Below are 25151 nucleotides of genomic sequence, written 5' to 3' on the forward strand. Positions count from 1 at the left end.
TACTTGCCTATTTTAGTAATTTATTTATTTATTTATCTATCTTCATAATGTTTTTAAAATGTTACAACAAAATAGAAGTGAAACTGAGAAAGTTCCCTTCACGTTCTTTGCAATATAGTACAAGAGAAATTTAAAAGATTGAAGTTCATGAATATTTTAACTTTTATTAAAAAAAACGGATGATATTATTTAAAATGATTTTCACTTATTTTTCATTATACATATTGAATATATATATATATATATAAATATAAATCCTTTCAAACAATTTATGAAATGAAATGGTACTATACAATTATAAAAGTAAAAACAGAATATACATAATTAAAATTTCAATATAATTACATAATTATAATTAATAAGAATAATATTAGAAATTTTCTAAAATAATCACAACTCAATAAATTTCTTGAATATATACAAACACTAAACAGTTGTGTCATAATATTGTGAAAGTTTGTTCAAAATATTAAAAAAGAAAATAATAATTTTATATAAAGGAATTGTATCAGAAGAAACAAATTTTAATGTTTTATAACTACCTTCTAAATTTTTTTATAATATAATAGTGAAAACACATGGATGTGTTTTCACTTTTTTATGATAATAAAAAATAATAAAATTACTTATTATTATGAGATTAAATATAAATTATTTTTATAAATTTGTGAATAGCTTTTTATTTAATTTATGGGTAGTTTTATAATTAAAAAATATTAAGTTTAAAGAAAAGTCAAATAAGAAAAGTGGTTTATTTAAAGAAATGTTAAAATTAATAAAATAATTATTTTAATTAAAAGCACTTTTATATAAAAAGTAAATTTGGAAAAGAAATATAAACAAAAAAAATATTCCTTATATATATATATATATATATATATATATATATATATATATATATATATATATATATATATATATATATATATATATATATAGGGAGAGGGGGGGTTTGTTTAGATATATAGATATAGAAGTTTTTAAACCAAATAACTGTATTAAATATGTAAAAGTATATTATTATTTATTATCACAACGAAATTGGATGTCTAACATCACTGATACTTGTTGACATAAAATTCGAATAAGATATCCCAGTAACATATAGCATATACAAAAATATTATTTTTAATAAAAACAAGTATGCACTGAAATAATGTTATCTGATACTTATTGTTAAAATAGAAGAACACCAAGCAAACTAGAATGGGTAGGTAGCTCCATTAGGTTGACCGTGGAAAAATGAACCACATCACTTTGGTTTTAATTTAAAATATTGAGTGGTCACATTCTCTTATGGGTTCATGGAACCTTGACCAAGCATAATAGCAGTAATTAGTGATCTTTTATTTAATTAGCATTGCATTGTTATTTTAAAGTACTATTATTTTAAAGTTTAAACCAAAAAGTAATCATTATTATTATTTTTATTTGTTTTGAAAATAATATCACCACCATTTGTCACATGCAACCTACCTATCTCCACCACCACCGTTTATAATTAACCTTACAAAAGTACTACCATACAAAAACTGTGTTTATTTTTTATTTAGGAATAGTTTTCAATTCAATTATTTCTTTAGTTTTCTTTCTCAAAACAGTAAAATTCAAACACCCAATTACAAATCCTTTTACTCGCGTATTGAAAATTTAAAAAAAAAAGCATAAACAACATAGATAAAATATCGATGCTAATTAATTAATATCTCACACAGTTTATAAACCGCTATTAGTCAATTCATGGTAGTAGAATAATTGAGACATCCACTCCACAACCATGTTCCACACACGTGTAAAATATCACCAAGTATTGGTTAGTCAATTAAAAAACAAATGAATGAGTTAAAGGACATAGAGATGGTCTTCTAAAATATGCCACCAAACTCAAACATGGTAGACTACAACGTAAGATAGCAATTGCTGATGAACATGCACCTACCCATTTACAATCCATATAAAACGCAAACCCATCTTCCATCATCATCAAACACAACTTCAGCAACCAAACAGAAACCCCTTCTACTTGCTCACTTCTATCCATCCAGTGCTGTCACTTCCTGTCCAAATACCATCACCAACATCACCGCCCACTTCAAAGCAAACCAAAGGAAGATGGTGAGTGTGTCGGAGATCCGTCAGGCTCAAAGGGCAGAAGGCCCAGCAACCATCCTTGCCATCGGAACTGCAACTCCACCTAATTGTGTTGATCAGAGCACCTATCCCGACTATTATTTCAGAATCACAAACAGTGAACACATGACCGACCTCAAGGAGAAGTTTCAGCGCATGTGTAAGTTACTTGTTCAATCAATATATTTATAGTCTTCTCACTTTCATACGATGTTCGATGATTTCTGTTGTTCAATAGAACTAATAATTTGTTTACGATGTTCCAGGCGACAAGTCTATGATCAAGAAGAGATACATGCACGTGACGGAGGAGGTCCTGAAGGAGAATCCCAACATGTGTGCTTACATGGCACCTTCTTTGGATGCCAGGCAAGACATAGTGGTGGTAGAGGTACCAAAGCTAGGGAAAGAGGCTGCAGTGAAGGCCATAAAAGAGTGGGGGCAGCCAAAGTCAAAGATTACACACTTGATCTTTTGCACCACCAGTGGCGTCGACATGCCTGGTGCTGATTACCAGCTCACCAAACTCCTCGGACTTCGGCCCTATGTGAAGAGGTACATGATGTACCAACAGGGATGCTTTGCTGGAGGCACGGTTCTTCGATTGGCTAAGGATTTGGCCGAGAACAACAAGGGTGCACGTGTGCTTGTCGTGTGTTCTGAGATCACTGCAGTCACCTTCCGTGGCCCAAGTGACACCCACTTGGACAGTCTTGTGGGACAGGCACTCTTTGGAGATGGAGCAGCTGCTGTGATAGTTGGTTCTGACCCAATTCCACAGATTGAGAAGCCATTGTTTGAGCTTGTTTGGACTGCACAGACCATTGCTCCAGACAGCGAAGGTGCTATTGATGGCCACCTTCGTGAAGTTGGACTCACCTTTCACCTCCTTAAGGATGTTCCCGGGATTGTCTCAAAGAACATTGGGAAGGCACTTTCTGAGGCCTTCAACCCATTGAACATATCTGATTACAACTCCATCTTCTGGATTGCACACCCTGGTGGGCCTGCAATTCTTGACCAAGTTGAACAAAAGTTGGGTCTGAAACCAGAAAAGATGAAGGCCACTAGAGATGTGCTGAGTGACTATGGGAACATGTCAAGTGCATGTGTGCTATTCATATTGGATGAGATGAGGAGGAAATCAGCTGAAAATGGACTCAAAACCACTGGTGAAGGACTTGAATGGGGTGTCTTGTTTGGTTTTGGACCTGGACTTACCATCGAGACTGTTGTTCTCCACAGTGTCGCAGTATAACACCGTCTCCCAATTCTATTACTTCCTCGGGTACTTGACCCACGAGAGATTTTACTTTTAACTTTTTTTTTTATCAAAATAATAATTGTATTTATAATTCTGAAATAATAAATTATTGTTTTTCTTTTTCGCTTTGAACATTACTTCAAAATTTAGAGACAATGTACTTTTTAATATATTCTAAAACTAGAAAAGGTATATATTTATGATTTGAGTTGTTAGTTCAACTCAACAAGTTTATTAAATATATAGGGTTTGAGTAGTTATATTTTATAAAAAAATTAAAATTTTATCCAGAAGAATTTTATTAAAAGATTTATAATTTTGTCTGGAAAAATTATACATAAACCAACAACTTTTTCAATTAGACAAAATATAAACATTAACCTATGGAGATTTATCTATATATTCTAATGTCGAAATGACTATTTTATTTCATCTTATATATATTAGTTACAAATTCCCACTGTTGAAGCATCTTTGAATTTTTAACACAACTAACAAGTAGGTTAATGCTTGTATTTAAAAGAAATAAAATGTATGTATTTTTTTATCTATTCATTATTGAGAAACACTGTTTTTCTTTTTTTTTATTTCGGACGACTTTCATTTTGTTCCACGAGTTTGTATTATTGAGAAAAGATGCTCAGTCAACAGAGATTAAAGAAATAGTGGAAATGAGTGGAGGTTGTAATGTAGAGTTCAAGGACTAAGTGTGTATTAAGAGTTTTACATAGACTAAAGACGATTTGACTACAATGGAAGACATGATGTTTAAAAAGTGTTAGTTTTATATTCACCACTCCATTCGATATTAAAAATGAAGACTTAATTTGGCATCCACGACTTTTTGTACTATATTTAAGTTAAAACTGAAATCATTAATAAAGACAGACCTTTTCTTTTGTTTTTAAAGTCATCTATGAGCATACTTGTTTATTTTAGTAAAAAATTTTAAATTTATCTATCTTCGTAATGTTTTTAAAATATTACAACAAAATAGAAGTAAAACTGAAGTTCACTTCATGTTCTTTGCAATATACTACAACAGAAATTTAAAAGATTGAAGTTCATGAATATTTTAACTTTTATAAAAAAAAAACGGATATATATTATTTAAAATGTTTTTCACATGAAGATTTATTTTTAATATTTTTAAATGTAATTTTATTATGGTCATCATATATCATCCTTGTTTAATTGAAGGATGTATGGACATGGTAATCAATTTTTTAATGTTTAAAATATTTTTCACATATTAGTCTATCTTCTTCTACAAAACTAGTAACCTGAGTCCCTACTTATTTGAGTACCGGTACCCAACAAATATTGTAAGTTTATTTTTTATTTTTAATGTAATTTTGTGATAATAGGGTGTATGTTTTGGTAAAGATATATCAAACTTGTTTAACTTAAGGGTGTATGGACCTCATAACGAATTTTTTAAGTTTTGAAACATTTTTGTACAAGTCAGTCTATCTTTGTGTGCAAAACAATTAACATAAGTTCTCACTTATTTGACCATTGATCCCTAACTATTACTGTAGATTTATTTTTGATTTTTTAATGTATGTTTTGGTGATCATAATATGAAGGTGTATTAACATTATAATTAACATTTTTATATTCAAACATTTTTGTAGAAGTGAGTCCATTAATATTATAGATTAACATTATAATTAATATTTTTTTTATTAACATTATATTTAACATTATAATTAACATTTTCATATTAATATTATAATTAACATTTTTAAATTCATTTTGCTATTACAAAGTTTACTGTGTTGACCAATTTCTTCCATTACAAGAATACGTATAATACATAAATAACAAATTCAAAATTAGAAAAAGGACAAACAAAACCGACTCAACAACAACTTGAAAATGATAAAATAAATGAAAAAATTGAAAATGAAACAAAATAACTGAACAAAGAGGAACGACGGATATATGGCTCCAGAATGCAATGGAGGGAAACAAATAAAACATGTGATAATTGATCATCTGTTTTTCACCGACTCGTTGTATTAGTAATAACAAGTGAAAAATAATAACAATAAACAAATTAATAATAATATATGAATTCATAAAATAATAAACAATAATAATAATAATATAATCTTAAAGATAACAATAATGATCAATTAAAAAAACTAATAATAAATTTTTATAAAATAATAATATATAAAAAAAGTTTAAAATCATAAATTAGTAATAATAATAATATATTATAGCCTAATACTTAATATAAATTTATTTATATCGAAAAGGATAATTTAATTATATGAAAAGATTAATTAAAGATGTCCCCGAATGAAACTAAACATTTGAGTGTGGGACTACAGCATGAAGGAATATGAACAAATTTGACTATCATCTTCATGTGCAGTTTAATTCATCTTTGTTCTTCTACTTATAGTCGATGGTTATAGAACTTTTTTTCTTTATCGTTATTTTTATGTAAAAAAACATAAAAGTATTTACTCAACTCTATACAAACACCCAATTTTAAAAATAAGATATTATTTATATCTATACTTGTATTATATATCTTATAACACATAAATTTATATTGAAAATAAAATATAGGCTGATAAAAATAAATAAAAGCATTGATACAATCTCATAAATATTGATTCTTTTTATTTTAAGTAATTAAATTAAAGTACTGTTGAGTAATGTGAATTTATCCTTTTAATATATACGATTATTTTTCAATTATATCTTTTAATAAGTAATGTTTTTTAAATTAAAATAAATTAAACTAAAATAATTCTTTATAATATAAAAAAAATAGGGTTTAATTTGGGAAGAAAGCAGTTGGAGTGAAGAAAAGGCTCTGCAGCTATATATGGCTATAGTCTTCTCTTGACTCAACTCGTTACTTGCTTCCATTGCATTGCTTCTCATTCAGGTGATGTTCCTTCTTACCTTTTATCAATGAAGGAATTCGGTTCATATCTATCAAGATTTATTTTCTTTCGTTCTTTCAAATTTTCTGTTGGTTGTGTTTTTTTTCTTTCTTTCTTTAGGATTTGATGAGCATTTGTTTCTGCTGGAGAACCATCGGGCGATAATCTAGGTAAATTTTTTTTGTTTAGAGTTGAGTTAGTATTGCCTGTGTTTATAATGTTAGTTTTTGTGTAGTTTGATTAAGTTTTTTTGTAGTGTGTTTTAGTCCCACATTACTTAGTATTGTGAGATGGTGTTCTTCACTTTGCTTTATAAGAAAGCTTATGTAAGGTTTACAAATGCACCAAAACAAATACTTCTTAGTGTTGTTTAAATCTCTCTTCTCTCCTTTATTGCCCTTGTTCCCAACAATTAGTATGCTATGTGGCTGCAGCTGTGTCTGATCTTCCACATCAGAATTTTTTTTTTCTCTTGTTCTTGGGATCTCAGTTTAGAGAACTAGTGGGGGCTTTTCTTCAAAAGCAGTAGGAGCAATGGCATTGGACGAAGGCAAGATGAAGATTGAAAAGTTCAATGGTGCAGACTTCGGCTTTTGGAAGATGCAAATAGAGGACTACCTGTATCAGAAAGGCATGCAAGAACCTCTCACAAGCAGGAAGCCAGAAGCTATGAAGGAAGATGAGTGGAGCTTTCTAGACAGGAAAGCTCTTGGAGCCATCCGTTTGACGTTATCTCGTAATGTTGCTTTCAACATTGCAAAAGAAAAGACTACAGTTAGTCTTATGGCGGCCCTTTCCAACATGTACGAAAAGTCGTCGGCCGCAAACAAAGTTCACTTGATGAGGCGGTTGTTCAACCTACGGATGACAGAAGGCGCATCAACAACACAACATATAAACGAACTCAACACAATTACAATCCAATTGAGTTCAGTTGGAATCAATTTCGATGAAGAAGTACGAGCTCTAATACTTCTTTCTTCTCTACCAGAAAGTTGGAATGCTACTGTCACAGCTGTGAGTAGCTCCTCAGGAAGTAACAAGTTAAAGTTTGATGATGTTCGTGACTTAGTCCTCAGTGAAGAAGTCCGCCGGATAGAGACGGGTGAATCAACAACCTCTTCAGTATTGCATACAGAGTCAAGAGGGAGAAGTTCAACCAGAGGAATTGGACGCGGCAAATCAAAGGAGAGGCAGTCCAAATCCAGAAATCATCAAAGCTCTAACAAATCGAAAACTATCGAATGTTGGAATTGTGGGAAGACTGGTCACTACAAAAATCAATGCAGGAGTGCCTCGAAGAAACAGGAGGTGAAAGATGAAGGAAACGTTGCTATGACCTCATGAGGAGGTGATGTGTTGATATGTTTGTTGGAAAACAAGGAAGAGTCTTGGGTGTTAGACTCTGGAGCATCCTTCCATGCAACCTCACAGAAAGAACCATTCGAGAATTATGTTCCTGAAAACCTTGGTAATGAGCAGTCATGTGAGATTGTAGGTAAATGTGTAGTAAAGATTAAGTTAAAAGGGTCTGTATGGGAATTGAAAAATGTCAGACATATTCCCGACCTGACGAAGAACTTAATCTCAGTGGGCCAGCTAGTCAGTGAAGGCTACACGACAATCTTCCACGATGATGATTGGAAGATTTCAAAAGGTGCGATGACAATTGCTCGAGGCAAAAAGAGTGGTACTCTTTACAAGATAGCAGGAGCATGTCATTTGATTGCAGTTGCAACAAATGAAAGTCCCAATCTATGGCACCAAAGACTTGGGCATATGAGTGAGAAGGGGATAAAGGTCATGCACTCAAAAGGAAAACTACCAGGTCTTCAGTTAGTAAAAATTGACATGTGTGAAGACTGTATACTTGGAAAGCAGAAGAGAGTGAGCTTTCAGACAATTAGAAGAACCCCAAAGAAAGAAAGGCTTGAGCTCATCCACTCCGATGTTTGGGGACCAACGACTGTCCCATCCATTGGTGGGAAGTAATACTTCGTGACTTTTATCGATGATCACTCTAGAAAGGTATGAGTTTACTTTCTGAAACACAAGTATGAAGTATTTGAAGCTTTCAAGATTTGGAAAGCTATGGTGGAGAATGAGACAGGATTAAAGATTAAGAAGCTCAGATCCAACAATGGTGGTGAGTATGTAGACACCAGATTCAAGAAGTTTTGCTATGAGCACGGAATCAGAATAGAGAGAACCGTGCCAGGTACGCCTCAACACAATGGTGTAGCTGAGCGTATGAATCGAACGTTGACTAAAAGAGCCAGAAGCATGCGTGTACAGTCAGGCTTACCAAAACAGTTTTGGGCAGAAGCAGTCAACACATCAACTTACTTGATCAACTGAAGTCCATCGGTACCATTGGAGCACAAGATACCGGAAGAAGTATGGAGCGGAAAAGAGGTAAAACTCTCACATCTTAGAGTTTTCGGCTGTGTAGCATATGTGCATATCAACGATCAAGTTAGAAACAAACTTGATCCAAAATCAAAGAAGTGTACTTTTCTTGGTTATGGTGAAGATGAGTTTGGCTACCGCATATGGGATGATGAAAACAAAAAGATGACCCGCAGCAGAGATGTAATCTTCAATGAAAAAGTGATGTACAAGGACATGCATAATACTGACACCAAAAATTTAGAAACGAGTGGACCAGTTTATGCAAAGGTGGAAGATATCCTAGAAAGTCCTATATTGAGGAGTCCTCAGCCAAAGGAATCAAATGAAGAAAACAATAAACAATCAGAACCTCCTACTCCAACTCTTGTATTGAGAAGATCCTCTCAGCCCCATGTGCCTAACAGGAGATACATAGACTACATGTTACTGACTGATGGAGAGGAGCCTGAAGATTATATGGAAGCTTATCAAACCACGGATGCCGACAAGTGGGAGCTTGCTATGAAAGACGAGATAAAGTCTTTGATCTCAAATTAGACATGGGAACTAGTTGAGTTACCTATGGGAAAGAAAACACTTCACAACAAATGGGTGTATCGAGTGAAAGAAGACCATGATGGTTCAAAGCGATACAAGGCCCGACTGGTTGTCAAAGGATTTCAGCAGAAAGAAGGAGTTGACTACACTGAAATCTTTGCTCCAGTTGTCAAGCTCAATACTATCAGGACTGTGCTAAGTATTGTGGCTAGTAAGGAGCTCTACCTAGAGCAATTAGATGTGAAGACTGCATTTCTTCATGGAGATCTAGATGAGGAGATTTACATGCACCAGCCTGAAGGCTTTTCAGAAGGAAAGAAGAAAAACATGGTGTGCAAATTGAAGAAGAGCCTGCATGGCCTGAAACAAGCTCCAAGACAGTGGTATAGAAAGTTTGAAAGCTTCATGCACAAGGAAGGTTTCCAGAAGTGCAATGTTGATCATTGTTGTTTCTTCAAAAGGTACAAGTTCAGCTATGTCATTTTGCTACTTTATGTTGATGACATGCTAGTAGCAGGATCAGATATAACAAACATCAGAAATTTGAAGATGCAATTGTCAAAAGAATTTGACATGAAGGACTTGCAGTTATCTCAGGCAGAGTACATCAACCGTGTTTTGCAGAGATTTAACATGGACAAGGCCAAACCAGTCAATACTCCTTTGGCCAGTCATTTTCGTCTATCCAAGAATCAGTCTCCTCAGACAAAAGAAGAAGAAGAGATTATGGCTAAGATTCTGTATGCTTCAGCCATTGGAAGTCTGATGTACGCGATGTTATGCACAAGGCCAGACATTGGCTATGCAGTGGGAGTTGTAAGCAGGTTTATGTCAAATCCAGGTAAAACTCACTGGGAAGCTGTGAAATGGATTTTGCGATATCTACGAAAAACTAAGGAGAAGTGTTTGTGCCTTAGTAAAGGTGAACTAAAAGTACAAGGTTACGTAGATGCAGACTTTGCTGGAGAAATTGATTATCTAAGAAGTACCACTGGCTACATATTTACTGTTGAAACTACAACTGTTAGTTGGATGTCACAAATACAAAAGATCGTTGGTCTATCCACTACAGAGGCTGAATATGTAGCAGTAGCAGAAGCTAGCAAAGAATTGATATGGCTTCAAGGATTGTTGACAGAGTTAGGATTCATCCAGGAAAGGATTGTTTTGTACAGTGATAGTCAAAGTGCAATACATCTGGCTAAGAATTCAACTTTTCACTCCAGAACGAAGCATATTGATCTCCGTTATCACTTCATCAGATCTCTGCTTGAGGATGAAGTACTAACGTTGAGGAAGATACTGGGAAGTAAGAACCCAGCGGATATGTTGACAAAGGTTGTCACAACAGAAAAATTGAGGCTTTGCAGTACCTCAATTGGCCTTCAAGAATAACTGGTGATGAAGGCAATTACACTATGTGGTAATCAAACTCCAAGTGGGAGAATTGTTAGTTTTTGTGTAGTTTGATTAAGTTTTTTTGTAGTGTGTTTTAGTCCCACATTGCTTAGTATTGTGAGATGGTGTTCTTCACTTTGCTATATAAGAAAGCTTATGTAAGGTTTACAAATGCACCAAAACAAATACTTCTTAGTGTTGTTTAAATCTCTCTTCTCTCCTTTATTGCCCTTGTTCCTAACATATAATTATTCTAAATGATTCTGATAAGCTTTTGTTGAAATTAAAATTTTCTTTTGACACGGGTTTAGGTTTTTGCATGAAATGTTTGTTTTATTCCATCTCCCACCCTCCTTCCCCCACTATTGTATGTTATCCATGTTAAGATGTTCGTGAATGGTAAATAAATGTTGTTTCCAAGTTGATGTTAAATGGTTTATCCTTCTTTTTTTTCATTTCTTGGAACTCTGGAGCTTTCTGTTTAAATATTGTTTCATCGCCGTTGATTTGATACATGAATTTCTGGTTTATTAGCATATTAGCTAAATCTCAAAGCCTACTTGAAACCTAAAAGAGTAGATGAAGTAGTTCAAAATCACTACCGAAACCTCAAAACATAACAAAAGCTACAATATCTGGCTATGAAGAACCTATAAGTACACTTAAAAACAACCACTATATATACACTATACTACAAGGACTAAAAATTAATACCTAACTCATCGAAACAGTAAGCTCACCTTGTAAAAAATTTATAAATTTTTAAAGAGTGCTACAAAAGATGGTAATGAGTACACTTACAAAAGCATTGTAAAATTTTACCTATAACAACCTATAAAAAGCATCCTAAGTACACTAAAATTAGAATTTCATTCAACCAGAAAAGTAAAATGCAATGCAGATGTAACATCCCAATATCTCACATTGGATAATTCATAATTTATAGGTTTAATTGCTTCCTTTGTCCCGAGTTTGGTTGAATTGTGTCAAATTCATCCTCATTTTTAAAAAAGTTTCATTGTCGTCCTGACGTGGTATAAAAGTGTCAATTGAATCCAAACATAGAAAAAATTTGTTTCAAAGTAGTCATTTTTCCTATATCTCTGTGTCTTCCTTTCATATGTCACTTCTCTGGAGCTATGAAAAGCCTTAAATTGGATAAGGTAAAATGAATATCTGTACTTGATTGTATGAAAGGAAGACACAGAGATATAGGAAAAATGACTACTTTGACACAAATTTTTTCTATGTTTGGATTCAATTGACACTTTTACACCACGTGAGGACGACAATGAAACTTTTTTAAAAATGAGGATGAATTTGACACAATTCAACCAAACTGAGGACAAAGGAAGCAATTAAACCTAATTTATATATTGTAATATTACATTTACGGTAACATCCCGTAATCTCACACTTAAAAAAATTCACAGTTGATATACATATTTTAAACTCAGATTTCAACTATAAACTCCTAAGTATAACTTGAATCCTTCTAACTTATTCTTCGATCTCTTTCTTCATTGGTATTGTTTCAGACGACATTCCTTCATCTGCTCCCGTATAATATCACGCATTATACGATCATCGCATTCACATGCACACACAAGTAAGGGTGAGCTAACAATTCAATACAATAAACATACCTCGATATCAAACCATACTATGCTCACTATACCAGATCAAATTACATAAACAAATATGAGTTACCCACTAAACCACATTGCATGCATCAATATATATCAAACACCAAATCAGAATGCATACACCAATATGCATCATGCATACACCAATATGCATCATGCATACACCAATATGCATCATGCATACACCAATATGCATCATGCATACACCAATATGCATCAAACACCAAATCAGAATGCATACACCAATATGCATCACGTCCATCCATCCCAAAAGTCATACAAATTGACTATATCGCATACATTCACATACTCTCCACATAAATCACATCATTATAATTCACAATCATGTTCAGATGCATAAATTCAAATCTAATAAAATCCAAATATTTCAGAAATCATACAAACTGAATATATTCCAACAAGATATATTACACAATAATTTAATAGTACATAATCTGTTCAATAGGATTTAAGTTAAAAAAACTTGTCGAGTAGACTTTCAGGAAAGAGAGGTGCGTCACAATGGACAACTTAAGTACCAAATCTTTCCTTAGCCAAAGCGTTCTTCAACTAGTTTTTAACAAATTTCTTATTTACAGATTTAAAACAATAGCATATAATATTAACACCGAAAGTTAATATAGATATCAAAAAATAGAAAGTAAGCAATATTGAGATCCCTGAGAAGATACGAAATTAATATCTATAAATCTGTAACTCCGATTTCAAATCTGAATGGTCACAATAATTCACTATTTGTTATAAATTACATATTAAAATTTCAGGTTGATCCAACGGTTAACTAGATAGATATTGAGGTTTTACCGAGGCAACTCAGGTGCAGAATTTTAAGTGGTTTTTGGTTATACTCAAAATGCGGAACTAATTTCCCTAAGCACAGACATTTAATTTCAAATCTGAACGGTCAAAATGACTTAATATGTCTTATGAATTACATACTAAATTTTGGGCTCAATCTAACGGTAAATGAAATATATATAAAATTTTTACCATGATAACTTAAGAACAGAAATATAGTGTTCATCAAATTTTTCAAAACTTAAAAATTATTTTCTCCAACCATAGACTTTCAATTAAAAATCCGATCGGTCAAAGTGTATTAATATATCTTAGGAATCATATATAAAATTTTCAAGTTGATCTAATGGTCAAATGAGTCATAATATATATTTTACCGAGATGACTAAGTAACAGACCTACAGGGGTAATTAATTTACTCAAACATGCAGGATTTATTTCTCTAAGTACAGACTTCTAATTACAAATCCAAACGGTCAAAGTGAAGAAATAGGTCTTAGGATTCATATATTAAAATTTTAGTTAAATCCAACGGTCAAAATAATTAAAAGAAAATTTTTACCATACTAACTCGAAAATAAGAAAATTATAATCATGAAAACTAAATTTATATAAGTGAATAGATAACTTCCATTACCAAAATTTTAACATACTCATAACTCATATTCATTATCATAACATGGATAAAAATCATATACAAGAAGGATTAGCTCCCCTTACCTCTATTCTATTCCAGACTTAATCTCCTACTCCGAATTTGTTTCCCCGAAATTCTTCAGAACCTCTACTCTTCTTGCAACTAAAAATTTCTCCCTAACTCTTTCTTCTCTATTTCTCAAGATCTCACTTGATTCCTCTTTTTTTTTTTTTGGTGCAAAATACCCTTCTCTCCTATGGCTATTTATAGGTAAAAAAATTTACTATTCATTAATATTTTAATATTATTTATTATTTTAATATTATTTAAAAAAATAATATCTTAATCATTTACTCACCAAATCTGATCCTAGTTTCTACCTACTAATTTCTTCCATGCTAAGGAATCTTAATGCTGAAAATTTATTATTTTTTTTTATTTACTATTTACTATTCACTTTTTACTATTCACTATTCAATTTTTACTATTCGATTTTCTTAAAAAAAAATATTAAATAAGTTATCAAAAATTTTAACTTCTCCTTATAAAATTACTATAATTTTATATCCAAAATTTACATTTTTCTATCCACTAAAATTATTATTACTAATAAAATGCTAAAATTTACTACTATATATATATATATATATATATATATATATATATATATATATATATATATATATATTTTTATGGGTCTTACAGCAGATGTCTAAGCATGTTATAAATATTAAAAGAAATTCAAGAAACAACTCAAAAGTTTCCTCTCTACAAAAACTCAAAAATTCATTATTGGGAACCTAAAACTATGCTAAAACTAATCTCAAATCATGAAAACTTGGTATTTATAGGTTGTAGAACAGAGTTGTGCTACTGCAACACATATTCTCTGTTGTTTTGGTCTTGATGAGGCTAGACAATAAAAGAGGGGCAGTAGTAAGTGAAGATTATGGAATGTGTCAATGAGACCCTAGGTTTGATTTAGTGTTTGTTGAATGATATAACCTAAGTATTGTGTAATGCAAATTAAGTGAACAAGTTTGTATATGTGTAGCTATGCTAAATGATTGGTGAAACTGAATTAGAAACTCAAGAATCACAAAATGACTCTCACACCAATTTTGACAGCAAAAGTAGTTAAAAATGGAGTGTGACAACACTTATGACAACACTTAAAAGGTAGTTTTCTTATTTGTCATGCATGGAATGATACTGATACCATCTGGTCATTTATAATATGACACTAAAACACTAAAGTAGTCTCTTAAAACACTAAAGATGTCTCTTAAAACACTAAATATTAAGTGTCAAACCATAATAATTCCAAGATAAAAAATAAAACAAAAATTAGATTTCTTCCATAACAAAAGATGTCTTTTTATTTATAATCATAAAATCCTCACAAATGGAATTAAGATTATCTTTCATTTATGTAGCATATGTATATTATTGTGAAGAAAAATCACATAATCCACATAGTGATAGCTGCAATTAATTATGTGTCCATAGTCAATTTAAAACATAGTGATAATTGATCATCTGATTTTCATGGACTCGTTGCATTAGTAATAACAAGTGAAAAATAATAACAATAAACAAATTAATGATAATATATGAATTCATAAAATAATATAGATGTAATAATAAGAAAATAATAAACAATAATAATAACAATAGAATCTTAAAGATAGCAAGACACTATCCTTAGGTGTATTACCAAAGTCGGTGTATTACCAAAGTCAGTTTATAAGAAGGAATCATGATTCTTTCCTTAGCAATTCAACATTGGAGACTCAATTCCTCCCAAAGAAGTATTAATGTATTCACAGATCACTAGAGACTAAAACATTTTTTTGATCAAAAGACCAACAATCTTGACTTTCCAACTTAGTGTGTTACCTAATTGAAGTTATTTATAAGCCTAGGCCAAAGAATAAAGCAGTTGGTGCTTTTTCTAGGAGGGACAATGTTGGTAATCTAAACTCTCTTTTTGTGAGCCCTTATTGGTCGGACTTTCCCAAACTAAGAAAATAATTATTCTTGATCCAGATTTGAACCAAACTAAGAAAAGGATAAGCTATAGGTTGATCCAAGTTCTAGTCTAGCTTATGAGTTGAGGGAAGGTTTGTTTTTTTTAAGGGTAGTTGCTGATATCCAAACAGTACACTCTCATTCATATCCTTCTAACTGAGTTTTGCTAATAGTTCTTGTTTTATAGTGATCTGATGGCCGATGTTAGAGAGGTGAGATTATTCCTTTTTTTTAATTTATTTTATTTAAATGTGGAATCCCGAAATGCAGTCATTAATTATTTGTTTTGTTATTATTGTTTATTTTAGACAGCAAATATCCGGTGAAGGAGGTCCTTATGCACCTGTAAATTGGCCAGAAGAGGGTGATGTCTGGCGGTGGAAAACCGGAACCAAAGTGACTTCTTCTGGAAAATATTATAAGCATAGATCACTCCATCTGCCTCCCAGATTATTTGCTATTTTGGAGGAAGAAGAGAGAAGGGAGAAGACCTCTCTCACTAAGGTGTTTAAAAGCAAGGTTACGTTTACGCGATACATCGAAAGATATTTTCCAGACACTGATCCTATTAGTGTTTTGGATTCTTTTACATGGAACATTCCGGCTCCAGGTAAATTTTCTATACATATTACTGATATCTTATTGGCAAGTATACCAAATCATTCCAAGTAATACAGTGAATAAGTAAAAGTATCGTCTCCCAAGGAACTTGTGCAACACATGACAATTCTTCCTTTCATAACTCAATTAGACATCAAAATGTAGTAAACAACACAAGAAACTATTTTTGGTATTTTATCAAACAGTTGGTGTGCAAGGAATTTATATTTAAAAGAAACTTCGTTGGAATTGGGTTTCATGAATCATATGAATATACAACTCTGTTCAATATTTCATTACTTCATTCAAACATTCACATCAAGACATACTAATCCTAATCCCTTAGCAACTAGTTCTAAATTAATATATTAAAATGATAATCCCTTAGTCAATTTAACATACAATTTGCATTAAGTCCGATGTTAAGAATGATAGAGTTATTGAGTCTATCCCTAGATCCCAATCACTTAATTGCTCTATCTACGTTCATGTTCAACGTTACTTTCCAGTAATCAAAGACATTCAAATAACATTATATTTTCATACAATGATAATAAATTCAAGAAAGAGCATGTGAACGAATACAGATATATTGAACAGGAAAATTACATCAGAGTAAGTTCATTACATCCAATCCCAACGAAAGAGAAATTTAACTACTCCTAGTCATCTAAAACGTACACATTTGAAGCAATCTCTTGCAACAATGGTGTCTTGATGCCTTGAAGTAGTCTCCGGAAGTTCCTGAGATGTTTTCGTTTCTTTCTTTTGTCCGGAACTTCTGTCCGAAGAAAATGTTTTCGTCGCTCTGTCACGTCTTTTAAAACCACTTAAATTCATTAATTCGCTCAGCACACATGTACTGGTGCGCTATGCGAATTTTCTTAACTACTGCACTTTAACTGATGTTATTCGCTCAGCGCACAGGTACTGGTGCGCTATGCGAATTTCCTTCTTCTGGCAGTGCGAATTTTGGCTTTCGCTTTGCGAAAATTGGCTGACAGAGTCTAAATAATATATCATTTATTGTACAATATTTTACATAACAATCTACTACCTATTACAACTTTTCAATGAGGAACAACATAAAAAATTACAAGATTGAACTCATTTATAAATATAAAAACAACTATTTTTCACACTTATCAATTAGTGTATCTTCTTGAACTATTTATACTTTTCTATTTACTAATACTATGTTTATCATGTGCGTGTAGATAATACGACAGATGACATCAGTGAGAGTTCGCCGGACGTTTTAAAAAGTGAAGTAGATAAAATTCTTATACTTTTTGGAAGTCTCTAGAACTTCAGTATGAGATAAAGAAAAAAAAGTTGAAGACCAAAAAAGTAATATAGAAAACTTACACCATGCATTAAAAGTCTACCCTGCTGCATCAGAGGATGCTGTTGCTGACCTCTCTCCTACGGCTGCTGACCTCTCTCCTACGGCTGATATCTTTTTGTGAGCCCTTATTGGTCGGACTTTCCCAAACTAAGAAAATAATTATTCTTGATCCAGATTTGAACCAAACTAAGAAAAGGATAAGCTATAGGTTGATCCAAGTTCTAGTCTAGCTTATGAGCTGAGGGAAGGTTTGTTTTTTTTAAGGGTAGTTGCTGATATCCAAACAGTACACTCTCATTCATATCCTTCTAACTGAGTTTTGCTAATAGTTCTTGTTTTATAGTGATCTGATGGCTGATGTTAGAGAGGTGAGATTATTCCTTTTTTTAATTTATTTTATTTAAATGTGGAATCCCGAAATGCAGTCATTAATTATTTGTTTTGTTATTATTGTTTATTTTAGACAGCAAATATCTGGTGAAGGAGGTCCTTATGCACCAGTAAATTGGCCAGAAGAGGGTGATGTCTGGCGGTGGAAAACCGGAACCAAAGTGACTTCTTCTGGAAAATATTATAAGCATAGATCACTCCATCTGCCTCCCAGATTATTTGCTATTTTGGAGGAAGAAGAGAGAAGGGAGAAGACCTCTCTCACTAAGGTGTTTAAAAGCAAGGTTACGTTTACGCGATACATCGAAAGATATTTTCCAGACACTGATCCTATTAGTGTTTTGGATTCTTTTAATTCCTGCTCCAGGTAAATTTTCTATACATATTATTGATATCTTATTGGCAAGTATACCAAATCATTCCAAGTAATACAGTGAATAAGTAAAAGTATCGTCTCCCAAGGGACTTGTGCAACACATGACAATTTTTCCTTTCATAACTCAATTAGACATCAAAATGTACAAAACAACACAAGAAATTATTTTTGGTATTTTATCAAACAGTTAGTGTGCAAGGAATTTATATTTAAAAGAAACTTCGTTGGAATTGGGTTTCATGAATCATATGAATATACAACTCTGTTCAATATTTCATTACTTCATTCAAACATTCACATCAAGGCATACTAGTCCTAATCCCTTAGCAACTAGTTCTAAATTAATATATTAAAATGATAATCCCTTAGTCAATTTAACATACAATTTGCATTAAGTCCGATGTTAAGAATGATCAAGTTATTGAGTCTATCCCTAGATCCCAATCACTTAATTGCTCTATCTACGTTCATGTTCAACGTTACTTTCCAGTAATCAAAGACATTCAAATAACATTATATTTTCATACAATGATAATAAATTCAAGAAAGAGCATGTGAACGAACAACGATATATTGAACAGGAAAATTACATCAGAGTAAGTTCATTACATTCAACGAAAGAGAAATTTAACTACTCCTAGTCATCTAAAACGTACACATTTGAAGCAATCTCTTGCAACAATAGTGTCTTGATCCCTTGATGTAGTCTCCGAAAGTTCCTGAGATGTTTTCGTTTCTTTCTTTTGTCCGGAACTTCTGTCCTAACAAAAATATTTGAACTTTCAAAATTATGCAGTTTACTCGTTGGTTAAAATTCATCTATTATAAAACTATGAGTAGGATTAATTAAATAGATTTGTCTTTATGTAATTTGATAACTTCTCATTGATATTAAATTCTAAAAGAAACATTTTTTCTGTAATCATAATATAGTATTATAGTGTGGAGTATTTGTTAATTATATCTATTATGTTTAGTAGAGTACTTGCTTTTAAGGAATTTAAAATCAAATCCTACTTAAAGAATTTGAAATCGTTGACACCATCGATGTATTAAAAAAAAAAATATGATGGGAGTATATGGCTGTGTGTATTAGTTTAATATGATGAGTGATGAGTTGGCTAGATTTGAAACGAGTAATTGGAAGGTAGGGATGAGTTTATACTGTCATCTATATCTGTTTGAAGCTGACAGAAAGGATGATTCTTGCGGGCCATGGAAGAGGACATGTCCATTCCAGTTGTCCACAACTACATTTCTGCACCAAAATACAGCAGTTGAGTCATATGGTACGTCAAATTGAATTCAAATTGAAGTTTTTCGTCTCTTACAAATCACTGCATTGTATGAATACATTAATTAATGGATAATGCTGGTTACTCTTTCATCTTGTTTAGTGGTGCAATTGCAGGCCTCGAGCTGGGTTTAAGCTTCATCACGGTTCATTTGGATTAGATTCCTCAGTGGCAACTCAACTTCTCAATAATAGATTTCTCTCTGTCATTCTACTACCTGTCAGTGTACTACTGTCTTGTAGAGTTTACTGTATAGGATATTTTACATGTATAACTGCGAATTTTAATAAATATAAAGAATTAATTGAAAGAAATAAATAATTAAGAACATCAGATATATGAAAAAGTTCAAAGATTGTGGTTTGAGAAAGACGTTGAGGGAATTTAAAATTGATATTAAAATGAAGTATATTTGAAAGCAGTGAAAATTAGGACCTTGACTTGTTATCCCTCTGGAAAATTAGTAGAGTAAGCTTGTTTGTATTAGGTTGAAATGAGTGAAAATTAAGAAAAAGTTTGTACATCTTCGCTCCAATTCAATTCAAAAAAACTGAGTCTTCGTCTCTCCAAAATGGTCACAGAACAGAGCCTTAAGAATGACGGAGGAATTCACCTCGAAAAGACCAAATCCAGAATCTACTGCCTTAACTCCTTGCGGAGTTTCTGGGAGAACAGCTTGCAAGTGTCCATACTCAAATCCAGGGCCGCCGCGAGAGCAACGAGAGCAGCAGCATCTTCCGTGCAAGTCACGTGCTGTACCCCAACCTCCACTTCGGGTTTGCTACACTTCCCTTCACCGTCCACTGTCGCTGACATCACAAACCCCTTGTTAAAAAGCGAATTCGGTTCAAATCCGAAATCTAAACTGGACCCGGACCCGAGATCCCAGCTGCCGCGCGGAGTGTTCAACGGAGTGACGCCGGAGGTAGCGTCGATGGTGAATTTCCCGCCGTGTTGGGAGCTGATGGTGGACCCTGCGAGGGTGACTGGGTCAGCGGTTGCGGGGAGGATTTGAAATCGGTAGCCCACGGCGTTGGAGTTGTTGGGCTCACGCCAGGCCTCGAGGCGGCCCCAGGGCTTCCACGTGCCGTCTCCGCCGGGGCGGATTATGAGCCAGGCTCCGGGGTTGGAGCGGCTGACCCGCTGCGAACCCGGGGAAGGGACAAAGGGCGTGGCCATGGGGGCGGCGGCGACCGGCGAGCCGGAAAGGTCGTGAACGGTGATGGACCATCCTTTTCGCTCGGCGGTACTGTTCGCGTTGGGCGAAGGGAAGTGAGCGGGATTCTTGTCCCTGAAGCTGAACTTGCAAGTGAAAACGGGTTGCTTGACGTCGCCTTTGATTTGGAAAACCTGGGGGCTACACGTTTCAATGATTTAAACGAACGACATCAATCGAAAATGGTTGTGAACTCCAAAACGAATGATGGGAATCTCCAAAACCCATAGTTTTGTCATTCAATTGTGCTTCGAAACCAATGATGGTTGCAGCGACAACGACTGACTATTTTAGTGACGGTGAACGATAGTGGCGATGGTGGTTCTCTCGCACTCTTGTACAGCTTTCAAAAGTAAAATTTTGAATCCAAACAGGAGAAAGAGAAAATGCGAACATGAAACTTCTAATTTTGGACTTAAAACCTCTTTTTTTTTTTTTTTTATCCATATGGATCAATCAACCACTTGACACATAAGAGAAGTGAAAATGTTATTAAAAAGAGAAGTTAGAATATCATTATTTTTGTTAAAATAGAACACCACCAAGTAAACTATAATGGGTAGGTAGCTCCATTTGGTTTACCGTAGAAAAATGAACCACTTTACATTTATTTTAATTAAAAATATTGAGTGGTCGCATTTTTTTATGGGTTCATGGAACCCAGTGGTGCTTGACCAACGATGTAACATACAATACATAATACCAATAATTCGTGATCTTTTATTTAATTCGCATGCAACCTACCTATATCTCTACCACCACCGTTTATAATTAACCTTACAAAAGTACTACCATACAAAAACTGTGTTTATTTTTTATTTACGAATAGTTTTCAATTCAAAAATTTCTTTAGTTTTCTTTCTCAAAACAGTAAAATTCAAACACCCTATTACAAATCTTTTTAATCGCGTATTGAAATTATATAAAAAAAAAAGGCCTAAACAACATAGATAAAGTATTGAAGCTAATTAATATCTCATGCAATTTATAAACCGCTATAAGTATATTATTAATTCACTGGCCAATTACCAAAAATTAACCCTGTATTAAAACAAGTCAACCCATAACATATGTAGTCAATTCATGGTTGGGGAATAATTGATACATCTCCACTCCACAACCAAGTTCCACACACGTGATAAAATATCACCAAGTATTGGTTAGTCAATTCAAAAGCAAATAACGAGTTAAAGGTGGTAGAGATGGTCTTCTAAAATATGCCACCAAACTCAAACATGGTAGACTACAACGTAAGGTGCCAATTGCTGATGCACGCGCTACTCACCTACCCATTTCCAATCCACCCTTGCATACGTATAAAACGCAAACCCATCTTCCATCATCATCAAACACAACTTCAGCAACCAAACAGAAACCCCTTCTACTTGCTCACTTCTATCCATCCAGTGCTGTCACTTCCTGTCCAAATACCATCACCAACATCACCGCCCACTTCAAAGCAAACCAAAGGAAGATGGTGAGTGTGTCGGAGATCCGTCAGGCTCAAAGGGCAGAAGGCCCAGCAACCATCCTTGCCATCGGAACTGCAACTCCACCTAATTGTGTTGATCAGAGCACCTATCCCGACTATTATTTCAGAATCACAAACAGTGAACACATGACCGACCTCAAGGAGAAGTTTCAGCGCATGTGTAAGTTACTTGTTCAATCAATATATTTATAGTCTTCTCACTTTCATACGATGTTCGATGATTTCTGTTGTTCAATAGAACTAATAATTTGTTTACGATGTTCCAGGCGACAAGTCTATGATCAAGAAGAGATACATGCACGTGACGGAGGAGGTCCTGAAGGAGAATCCCAACATGTGTGCTTACATGGCACCTTCTTTGGATGCCAGGCAAGACATAGTGGTGGTAGAGGTACCAAAGCTAGGGAAAGAGGCTGCAGTGAAGGCCATAAAAGAGTGGGGGCAGCCAAAGTCAAAGATTACACACTTGATCTTTTGCACCACCAGTGGCGTCGACATGCCTGGTGCTGATTACCAGCTCACCAAACTCCTCGGACTTCGGCCCTATGTGAAGAGGTACATGATGTACCAACAGGGATGCTTTGCTGGAGGCACGGTTCTTCGATTGGCTAAGGATTTGGCCGAGAACAACAAGGGTGCACGTGTGCTTGTCGTGTGTTCTGAGATCACTGCAGTCACCTTCCGTGGCCCAAGTGACACCCACTTGGACAGTCTTGTGGGACAGGCACTCTTTGGAGATGGAGCAGCTGCTGTGATAGTTGGTTCTGACCCAATTCCACAGATTGAGAAGCCATTGTTTGAGCTTGTTTGGACTGCACAGACCATTGCTCCAGACAGCGAAGGTGCTATTGATGGCCACCTTCGTGAAGTTGGACTCACCTTTCACCTCCTTAAGGATGTTCCCGGGATTGTCTCAAAGAACATTGGAAAAGCACTTTTTGAGGCCTTCAACCCATTAAACATCTCTGATTACAACTCCATTTTCTGGATTGCACACCCTGGTGGGCCTGCAATTCTTGACCAAGTTGAGCAAAAATTGGGTCTGAAACCAGAAAAGATGAAGGCCACTAGAGATGTGTTGAGTGACTATGGGAACATGTCAAGTGCATGTGTGCTTTTCATATTGGATGAGATGAGGAGAAAATCAGCTGAAAATGGACTTAAAACCACAGGTGAAGGACTTGAATGGGGTGTGTTGTTCGGTTTTGGTCCTGGACTGACCATCGAAACTGTTGTTCTCCATAGTGTGGAGATCTAAAATCATCTTATCTCATTTCTTTATTACTTGTATTTGTTTTTTAATTTTTCGTCAGATTTTAAAGAATAATTGTATTTGTGATTCTAATACATAATTATAAAAGTTTAAAGAAAATTAATTTGCACTTTTTAGTAATTGTAAAATTAATTGTGTAAGTTCGGATATGAGCATTAATTGGTGTAACAAAGATGATATGTAGTTTCAAATGACTATATTTTATTTCATATTCCTAACTTACAAATACACTTTATTTATTTTAATTACAAATTAATATTATTGATATTTTTGACACATTTGTAAGAAACCATACTTGTAATGGATACATATAATTTGACATTCCGACTAACCATCAATAACTTTGTCATTATTAAATTTTTCCATACATATTTGAAGATAATAAAGCAATACTTAATACCTTCAAAGGAGACAAAACATAATAAAAATCCTAAGTTAATCTAAATTTAGGAAAAAACTATGTTGTTTCAATTTTATTGTAAATTGACAAATAAGACGTCATTCTAAAAATATCTTAGCAAGTTGACAACTTTCAGTGCATTTTTTTTCTCTGTATTTGTATTTTCTTTGTTGAGACATGTCAAAACATAGATATTTCAGAATTATATTAAATAACAAAAATACACATATACAAACTAAAGTGGTAAAAGTAACTTACTAGGCTGTCAACCTTAAAGTCAAACCACATCAGCAAAACAAATATCTTTATTCAAAGATATGAAAACTTTAAAGAAACACAAAGTAAATTGAGTGTACATCATATATTCAAATCCAAATGCACAATGCATAGGTATGTGATAAAGTTATAAATGTGCAAGTATAACCCAACAATTATAATAATATAACTAAATAATTTTCAAAAGTAATTCTATATATTAATATATTTCAATAATATAAATTTCAATTAACTTATTATTATTATTATTGGAATACTGATCAAACCACTTGCAAAATTTAACTAATTATCACCCCATAATAAAGTTACTTCTCACAAGTGTGGTTCTTATTTATTAGATAAGAAGAAGATTGTCTTATACTTGAGTAACATGAACAAACATATACAAAAACATTATGTAAAACTTATTGTATAAAAATAAAGGAGCATGAAGAAAACTAAAAATGCTTCTTTGGTACAAAAATGGGTTGGTAGCTCCGTTACCTTGACCGTTCAAGAATCAACTCCTCACTTTGAAATTTAATTAAAATATTCAGTGGCCAAATATTCTATGACTTTATACAACTCAATTATGCTTGACCATGACCAACCATGATAACCATGTAGAACATATACAATAAAATATATGTCTGTGGTGTGCAATAAAAAAACTGGATATGCCCAATGACGTGGCGCAGTGCTGCTCGTAGATATTAATTTCAT

General features: G+C 33.4%; 3 protein-coding genes across 4 annotated transcripts; 2 read left to right on the top strand and 1 right to left on the bottom strand.

Moving 5' to 3' along the window:
- Nucleotides 1-1970: 1970 nt before the first annotated feature.
- LOC108320822 (chalcone synthase 17) lies at nucleotides 1971-3523 on the top strand. Its single transcript, XM_017552365.2, has 2 exons — nucleotides 1971-2290; nucleotides 2397-3523. Exons 1-2 carry the CDS (start codon nucleotides 2113-2115, stop codon nucleotides 3386-3388), a joined length of 1170 nt encoding a protein of 389 aa, XP_017407854.1. The 5' UTR covers nucleotides 1971-2112; the 3' UTR covers nucleotides 3389-3523.
- Nucleotides 3524-19893: 16370 nt separating this feature from the next.
- LOC108320824 (uncharacterized) lies at nucleotides 19894-21397 on the bottom strand. 2 transcript variants are annotated; one of them, XM_017552369.2, is made up of 2 exons: nucleotides 20406-21397; nucleotides 19894-20009 (listed from the first exon to the last, which is right to left on the bottom strand). In XM_017552369.2, exon 1 carries the CDS (start codon nucleotides 20969-20971, stop codon nucleotides 20429-20431), a length of 543 nt encoding a protein of 180 aa, XP_017407858.1. In that variant the 5' UTR covers nucleotides 20972-21397; the 3' UTR covers nucleotides 19894-20009; nucleotides 20406-20428. The 2 variants fall into 2 exon arrangements, with proteins under 2 accessions (XP_017407858.1, XP_052725320.1); XM_052869360.1 differs by having other exon boundaries at nucleotides 19928-20066.
- A 946-nt stretch (nucleotides 21398-22343) lies between these two features.
- On the top strand, nucleotides 22344-23882 carry LOC108320823 (chalcone synthase 17). Its single transcript, XM_052869359.1, has 2 exons — nucleotides 22344-22660; nucleotides 22767-23882. The coding sequence occupies exons 1-2, from the start codon at nucleotides 22483-22485 to the stop codon at nucleotides 23756-23758; spliced, it is 1170 nt and encodes a 389-aa protein (XP_052725319.1). The 5' UTR covers nucleotides 22344-22482; the 3' UTR covers nucleotides 23759-23882.
- Nucleotides 23883-25151: the final 1269 nt, after the last annotated feature.

The sequence above is a fragment of the Vigna angularis genome, chromosome 10 (assembly GCF_016808095.1).
Source record: "Vigna angularis cultivar LongXiaoDou No.4 chromosome 10, ASM1680809v1, whole genome shotgun sequence".
Taxonomy (NCBI): domain Eukaryota; kingdom Viridiplantae; phylum Streptophyta; class Magnoliopsida; order Fabales; family Fabaceae; genus Vigna; species Vigna angularis.